The 8908-nt window shown below is 46.7% G+C and overlaps 1 protein-coding gene across 1 annotated transcript in view; it reads left to right on the forward strand.

Moving 5' to 3' along the window:
• The window catches only part of ESR2 (estrogen receptor 2), a gene marked incomplete at its 3' end in the record, with an annotated part of 45243 nt that extends 36633 nt beyond the window's left edge, over positions 1-8610 (forward strand). Inside the window, 2 exon segments of the mRNA NM_001285688.1 lie at positions 5732-5912; positions 8437-8610. Of these exon segments, the coding sequence (NP_001272617.1) occupies positions 5732-5912; positions 8437-8610 (355 nt within the window).

The raw sequence follows: 8908 nt of genomic DNA on the forward strand, positions 1-8908 counted from the left end.
AGAGGATGAGATGGCTGGATGGCATCACCGACTCGATGGACGTGAGTCTGAGTGAACTCCGGGAGATGGAGATGGACAGGGAGGCCTGGCGTGCTGCAATTCATGGGGTCGCAAAGAGTCGGACACGACTGAGCGACTGAACTGAAGGTTATACACTCTTACAGTTAATGAGGTGTCTGATCCTTACCAAGCTTAGGAGAAGTACATGTTCCTATCTGTGGGGAGAGATGGGATGAGGACAGTATGACCTGGACTTCCCTCTCAGCAATCTTCCTCCACCATGCAGAGGTAAGATGTGCGAGCACCTAGAATTGCTGTATTACATATACTCAGTCTTTGATGTGGCTTCTGAAACTCAGAGACAAGAGCAATGTTGCATTTAACACAAACTGTTAAAATATTGTTAAGGTGTTTTAGAAACTTGAAGGTGTTATGTGAGTGTTGTGGTTAATGTAATAACATATCCAAATTAAGAGTCATGGGACCAGCCATTCATCATCCCGAAACCTGAAAACTAGAGAAGTCCTCCCTTGCATAGAATTAGAGGCTACTGAATCTAGGAAACACAGTGGAATCAATCTACAGATAAAAAGTCTTTTGAAATATTTAAAATTAGGAATAAGATCTATTTATCTAAATTATTTTAGGACTTATCAAGCTTTTATAACTTTTTATTACAAAGTTTTCATAAGGATGAAACTTTTCATTAAATGAAATAGTTAGAACCTGTTTATCCTATTTTGCATAAACAGTATTTTCTTATTTTACATAAAGAAAAAATTTAAGAGATATCAACTCAAGCTCTGGTTCACTCATGACATGGGTGGATAGAGAAGGCCATGGCATGAAAGGATCCACAGAAGGACACTGAAGAGGTCAGATGGGTCTTCTCTTCTTGATGGAGAACATGGGCACAGAGCACTGCGGTCATCAGCCTGCTGGGCCCGTGTCACTGTCACCTGTCAACACCAGTCCATGCTCATGGTGCTGGGTCAGGAGGTGGTGATAGAGGAGATGGTCGTATCTTGTTCAGTCGCTAAGTTGTGCCCAGCTCTTTGTGACCCCATTGACTGCAGCACATCAGGCTTCCCTGTCCTTCACTCTGTCCTGGTTTGTTTAAACTCAAGTCCATTGGGTCAGTGTTGCTGTCCAACCATCTCATCCTCTGTCACTTCCTTCTCTCAGTCTTTCCCAGCATCAGGATCTTTTCCAATGAGTCAGCTCTTAGCATCAGGTGGCCAAAGTGTTGGAGCTTCAGCTTCAGTCCTTCCAGTGAATATTCAGGGTTGATTTCCTTTGGGTTGACTGGTTTGATCTCCTTGCTGTCCAAGAGAATCTCAACAGTCTTCCCCAGCAACACAGTTTGAAAGCTTCAATTCTTCAGGACTCAGCCTTCTTTATGGTACAACTCTCACATCCGTACATGACTACTGGAAAAACCATAGCTTTGGCTAGATGGACCTTTGTCAGCAAAGTAATGTCTCTGCTTTTTAATATGCTGTCTAGGTTGGTCATAGCTTTCCTTCCGGGAGCAAGTGTCTTTTTATTTTCATGGCTGCAGTCACTGTCCACAGTGATTTTGGACCCCCCAAAATAAAATCTGTCACTGTTTTCCACTTTTTCCCCATCTATTTGCCGTGAAGTGATGGGACCAGATGCTTCCCGAAAGCCAGAACATTTTTCCTTTGGTCAGTGTTCTGAAAGCTTTATTAAACACTTTATCTGTTCTGATTTATTTGCTATTGCTCAAGGTGAGCTTATATCTTCATTCTTTGAACCCTAAGGATGTGGCAAATGTTGGGGGGGCGGTTGCCCAGCTCTCCCCATGTGCTGCTCAGAATGTCAGCAGGTGGGCTGGTGGAAGGAGCACACAGCTGTTCCCAGGAGATAAAAAGGAGAGGAAATTGTGTCCTTGACTTTCTTTTATTTTCCTTGGTATGTGTGTGGTGTTGTGCCAAGATCTTGACTTTTTTTCTGTATTTCTTTAGTTTTAGGAAAAGTGATTTGATTCTAAAATGAAATCTGATGTTTTTACTCTTAGGGGCTGGAGGGGATTAATTCTTGCCATTTCTTATGTGTCTGGGCAGTGAGTGTCCTGGGGGTGGGGGCTTTGGGTCTTGTCCCTTGCCCCTCCCAGGGCCTGCCACTTAGCAATTACTGTGTACATACGTTTTGATGAGTCAGAGCGTACATGAATGTCCAAAGTGCAGGCACAGCATTGCTGACTGAAGAGAGTCAGGCAGCAAGGTCGCTATTCTGCAGCCTTTAGGTCCTTCCCAGGATGATTTTATATAGGTTAATCTTTCTGTATGTAAAATCTTTCCCATGTATAAAATTGATATAGCACATGCCTTTACAAAACCACAGGGACTCCTATCCCCAAACCCCTCCTCAGTGATGGACTCTGAGCCCTGTGTCGAGCTGTACTGGCTCCACAGCGTGTAGAAAGTCCAGGGCTTGCTCATTTATGAAGAACACGACTCAATAGCCAACACAGGTTATTTGACGGGAGCCTTGGTCAGACATAGGGAGGAACTGAGGAGCTTTCTTTTTTTGTATTTAAGTTTTTTGTCTCCTTTGTGTCTTTGTTGTTGCCGCAGCTTTCTCGAGTTGTGGCAGTTGGGCTTTGCATTGCAGTGGCTTCTTGTTGCAGGGCATGGGTGCTAGGGTGCATGGGCTCAGTAGCTGTGGCACACAGGCTTAGTTGCCCTGTGAGGAGAAAGTGGCTCAGTTGTATCTGATTCTTTGTGACTCCGTGGACTATAGCCCATCGGGCTCCTTTGTCCATGGAATTTTCCAGACAAGAATACTAGAGTGGGTAACCATTCCCTTCTCCAGGGGATCGTCCCAACCCAGGGGTCAAACTGGGGTCTCCTGCATTGGCAGGTAGATTCTTTACCATCTGAGCCACCACGGAAGGCTAGTTGCCCTGTAGGATGTGGAATCTTCCAGGACCATAGATCAAACCCATGTCCACCCACTATATTGGCCGATGGACTTTTAATCGCTGGACACCAGACATGTCCTAATTTTAAAGCGTAGTGTCATCTAAAGCATAAAATTGAGTGGTTTTTAGCATATCTATAAGCTTGTGCCCCTCGTGGCTCTGAGGGTAAAGAATATGCCTGCAATGCAGGAGACCAGGATTCATTCAACCTCTGGGTGGAGAAGATCCCCTGGCGAAGGGAATGGCAACCCACTCCAGTATTCTTGCCTGGGAAATCCCACGGACAGAGAAGCCTGGCGGGCTGCAGTCCATGGGAGTCACAAAAGAGTCAGACACAACTTAGTGACTAAACAACAAAAAATATTTCATTATATGGATGTATATTTTATCTATTTGTCAATTGATGGACATTTGGGGTATTTCCACTTTTAGGCTATTATGAGTAATATTGCTGTGAACATTTGTATAGTAGCCAAGTATTTTTACATTTTCACTTTTTGTCTCTTTAGACCAACGTATGTACAAGTACACAATTTTGACTCCTTTTAGAATCCAGAGAAGATTTATTTATGTCAGTAGAAATACATGGAGCAGAATAAGCTAAAAGGGTAGTTACAAGAAAGCACTTGTTAATGCAGCTAGGGTCAATTTTAAGGAAGTTAAGCTTAAAATATTTTTTGCTGTATTTTCATTTAATTAATAATTTTGTGTATGTACCGAAAATATGCATTAACATGCATATTTATCATTTCAATTATAATGTGTGATTGACTAGAAGTTTGAGTCTATGTAAATTCAGCTAATTCTTCCATGCCAGTCTTTGCAGTCCATGATGGGGATAGAATGGCATACAAATGGACAGGGTCTGTGCCCCCACAGTACTTATGGCCAGTCTCGCTGAGGGCCAGAGCATTGAGCCTGTGGCACAATGTGGTGCCCTCTGCTGAAAAAGCACGTGGCGTCTGAGGACCATCAGCTTCTACAGGGAAGTTCATAACCAGTAGTTGTGGCACACGGAATGTAATGGAATCTAGAGGAGGAATGGATGCAGATAAGCTGGAGGAGGGGGTGTGGAAAGAAGGAGGTGGAGTGGAGGAGGGGAGGGAAGGAAGGGTGGGTCTAAGCTGACCGTTCAGCATGGTCAGTGCATCAGCTACGGTTCAAGTTGAGGCATGCTGGGAACTGAAGATGAAAAGAGCAGAGAGGCCTGGTAACCTGATAATGGCATTAAGTGGTTTGGACTCTACCCCAAGAGCTGGGAAGTCATTGAAGGGTGCTTCGTGATCTGCATTTTCCATTTTGGTCACTCAGGGCATGTTGGGTGAGGGTGGGGGCAGTAAGAGGGCAGGTCATCTGCTGTGAGGGACAGTGGGAGACTTGAGGATGCGGAGGAGTCAGGAAGAGTCACTGTGGGGAACACGGTGAGCAGGTGGCTTGGAGCAGCAGCTTCTGGGCCAAAGATGAGTATCTTAAATCTGCATCATGAGACATCATGGAGGGACATGCCCCCAGGGACGTGATAAAGCACTGCACTGGCATGGTTGTGGTTCAGTATGCCCCTTGCCTTAACTGAACTGGGTTGAACTGAGTTGAACTGAGTTGCCTTAATTGAACTGAAAATGCCAATGAAAGTAGAAAACAAAAGCTTCCAAAACAAACTCTGTGGATGATCCTTCGTTTTCATCACCGTCAAAAGTTAGCAGCTCCCCTGTTGATTTCATGTTATTTGCTATTTATTCTTTGAAATCCAAAGCCTGGAAGAGAAGCTAATTACTTCCCTGTTGCCCAGAATCAAAAAGTCATGGTTGGTAGGAGAGGGGGATGGTAGGGGCAAGGATACACAACTGAGCAGTTGTTTTGTAACTTTCAGGAGGCCAGGTATTTCAGTTCCTAGAGTCAGAGGGGAATTAAACACATGGCCAGGCAGGAACGGGGAGGTGACCTACCTCCTGAGGTAGTTGTGGGGACCTCAGGACTCACGTGCTTGTAAGCTTTGCTCAGTGAGGAGCTGAGGCTGGAAGAACCAAGTGACTGGTCAGGGGCCAGAGAGCAAGAGATGGTGACTATAAAGTAGGTCTGTCTGATTGCAAATCGGTGGTCTTCCTGCTCCACCAAAGCGTCACCTGAAGTGAAATGCTGAGAGTCTGGACAGAGGTGAGGTGGCAGTGGCCCTGCCATGTAAGGGGTGGGCGGCTGCCTAGCAGTGGCGATTAGTTTGTAAACTCCCCTTAGATGAGTGGCCCTCCTAGGGACTAAGAGTTGGATTAACCTCACTTTCCTGGCCATCTCCATATGGGTATTGTTGCTGCAGCTGAGAGGTACCATGCCATGGTTTGAGGCAGCTGGATACATTTCCTACTGTGGCATGGCCACACTTATGGGCCTGGCAGCCCTCTGAGAGGCTGCTGAGTCTGCCTGCATTCAGCCAGCTTTCCCTTCCAGCTCAGTGATGGGCTGGCTCTTGGTGGAATAGACAGCATACAGAAGTGAAGCCATGCTTTTAAGGCTTCACCAGACACGCAGATGTCAGAACAGCCGAGACCACTTTGGCCTCCTTCCTGGAGAACGTAGAGGGAAGATCTCCTGGAGGAAGGCATGACAACCCACTCCAGTATTCTTGCCTGGAGAATCTCATGGGCAGAGAGGCCTGGCAGGCTATAGTCCATAGGATCACACAGAGTCAGACGTGACTGAAGCAGCTTAGCACACACATGCCTGATGGCTGAGCACATGACTTCCGTTTTCTCATGGCAATGACCCTTGGCTTTTTAATTCTTTGTCCAGGTATGTACCCTTCAGCTACAGCACCCCAGGAGGCTGACAGTGGCCGGAAGCTGACTCACCTGCTGAATGCCGTGACGGACGCTCTGGTCTGGGTGATTGCCAAGAGCGGCATGTCCTCCCAGCAGCAGTCCATGCGCCTGGCTAACCTGCTGATGCTCCTGTCTCATGTCAGGCATGCCAGGTACCATCCCTGTGGGGTCTGCTCCACTGGGTGTGTGGTGGGAGGGAGGGTGCAGATGCTCACAGAAGGATAAAGAGTTTTGGAAAAAGGGTTTTGCAAGTTCAAGATGGATAAGGTAGAATTGCCACCTTTAAGGGAAAATGAACTCCTGAGAGGAAAGGCAGGCATCATCTCTATACACGCTGATGGCCCGTATAGGATGTGGTCATTATAGCAGCTTTATAGTGTCCTGTTACCCTGCCCAAGCTCACTCTACTTGCCGCAAAATAGACGGCAAGAGATGAGGTGTTGAGGTAGGGAATACAACTTTAGGCTGACCAAGAACATGCAGTCTAATGTCTCAAAATAACCATCTTTTGAGGGTCTGGATGCCAGGTTCTTCTAGAGATCAGAGGTGGTGGGAGACGAGGAAACAAAGTAAAAAGACCATTAATCTTGCAAATATCTCCTAGAATGCAAACCTCAGGCAGGGCATGTGTTAGTGTCTTCCTTCCTGCCGCCTACAGGTGGACAGGGTCCTGAAAAGAGACACTTTAGTAAGTCAGGCAGAGGGGCAGGATTCTCCGAGACAGGTCATCATGTGTGATTATAATAGCAAAAGCAACAGAAAGCAAGTCAAAGGAACAGTTTCAACATGGAGCCAGAATTGGCTTTTCCCAGCAACATTGTGCTGGCTTATCTGGTTTTTAGTTGCTGGGGATTTTAGCTTGTTTATGGATTCTGAAAGGGGCAGTTAGTTCCTCCCCTAAAGTGAGCTGCCCCATCTTCCTGAACTACACAGGGCTGAGGTCCTGAAGTGTTTTCTTAAAGAGGTTAAACCCAGCTTCTCTAGATCAGCTTTGGGGCTGGTGATCTGGGGCGATCATAAAGGCTTCCCTAAGAGTTGTCCTTTTCTTGCTATAGAAAAGGATATTATATATCCTTGCAACACATCCCCTGCCCAAGCTTTGCCATTCTAGGAGATATTTGCCAGATTAGTGGCCTTTTTATTTTTGTTTCCCAATCTCCCCCTACCTTTGATCTATAAAAGAACCTGGCATCCAGACCCTTGTAAGATGGTTTTTTTGAGACATTAGTCTGCCATCCTCTTGGTCAGCCTAAAGTTGTATTCCCTGCCTCAACACCTTGTCTCTTGCTGTCTATCGTGCGGCAAGGAGAGCGAGCTGGGGCTTGTTAACAAGACACCATAAAGCGGCTATGACAACTGCATTCTATAAGAGCCATCAGTGTGTGTACTGATGATGCCCGCCTTTCCTTTCAGGAGATCATTTTCCCTTCAAGGTGGCAAGTCTACCTTATCCATCTTCCAATATATCAGGATTAAGAGAACTAGTGAGCCGTGTAGGTCTGGGAAGGCAGTGCATGGGTAGAGTGTATCCAGGAAACGGACATTGTGTGTGCTCAAGGAGGGAGATGGTGTCTGATGGTGGCTCCATGCTGCTGCCATGAGGCTCAGTCACCCAGGAGGAGGGTGGGGTGCTGGGGCTGGAGGAGGGGCGAAGAGGAGGGAAGGTAAATGCTCCCTTGAGGAGGAGGGAAGTCTAGGGGCGGTGAGAAAAGACAACACACCTCAAGGATTTTAACAAGGGGGAGGAAGTGGAAATGAGCTCTGCTCTGTTTACTCTTTAATGATTACTCAGCACATGACCATTTACAGAGCAGAAACAGTCCATCCTCATTAATCACAGATTCTCTACTTGTGACTTTGCCTGCTTGCTAAATTGTATTTGTAACCCCCAAATCAATACTCAGGGTGCTTTTGAGGTCATTCGAGGACATGTGCAGATGGGCAGAAAATTTGAGTTACCCACACTTATGTTCCCCGCGGAGGTCGTAGCAGGTGCTGCTTGCTCTGCTTTCTCATTTCTGCTCTCAGGTGTAAACAAGGATGTGTTATATGGTCTATTTAGTACCTTGTTTTGGCATTTTGTGCTTTGTTGGAGATTTCATAGTCTAAAAAGGCTCCCCAAGAATAGTGCTAAAGTACTGTCTAGTTCCTAAGTGCAAGAAGCCTGTGATGTGCTTACAGAGAAAATGCATGTTAGATAAGTTTCATTCAGGCATGAATTTTAGTGCTACAGGCTGTGAATGAAATGTTAATGAATCAATGATTCATGTTAAATAAGGCCCTTTAAGCAATAACTCAGAAGAAACAAGATTATGTATTAATGGGCTGATGAAAATGTTGGGACCAGAATCTCTCAGAACCTAACCCTTATTTCTCCCAATAGCAATGGTTCAGTGTTTTCAAAGATCATGAAAATGTACCTGTGGTGTTCAGAGACCCCATCACACTAGGGGTCAAGTTGTTGGGGTGGGTGGTGGGACACCATCGTCCACAGGACATTGGCTTCATCCTCACCTGCAGATCATTGGAGGAGCCAGATGCAGGAACCATAGAGCAGAGGGCTGGGGGTCATGCTGGGGTGAAGGTGAGGACCAGCTCCATGGGGGAGAGTTGGGGAGATGTCAGGCTTCCTGTGGCTGCTTCAGGAAGGAATCTCAACCCCTTTTGTCTCTCCAGTAACAAGGGCATGGAACACCTGCTCAACATGAAGTGCAAAAATGTGGTGCCCGTCTACGATCTGCTGCTGGAGATGCTGAATGCCCACACGCTTCGCAGCAACAAGCCTTTGGTCACAGGGTCTGAGTGCAACCTGGCGGAGGACAGTGAGAGCAAAGAGGGCTCCCAGAAACCCCAGGCTCAGTGATGCCCAGCCCTGAGCTGTGGTCAGGCTGCAGAGAAGGTCAGAGGCTGAAGCGTGAACTCCAGCACGAACCGCGAGCCCCGTCAGAAGGGGGCGGGCTTCCTTGGCTTTCTGCTATGTGCTCCTTCCCCTGGCTCCTGGATGCCATCCTTCCCCGATCTCCCCATCTCCTGGGAGTCAGGGTGCAAAAGCCAGTACTCCTTGTCATCAGAGGCAGAGTTTGAGTACAAGGTTTATGTCTGGCTTGGCCTCATGGGGTCTCATTGTGGTCACTCCATTACTTCCCAT

Source organism: Capra hircus, chromosome 10, assembly GCF_001704415.2.
Source record: "Capra hircus breed San Clemente chromosome 10, ASM170441v1, whole genome shotgun sequence".
In the NCBI taxonomy this organism is placed as follows: Eukaryota; Metazoa; Chordata; class Mammalia; order Artiodactyla; family Bovidae; genus Capra; species Capra hircus.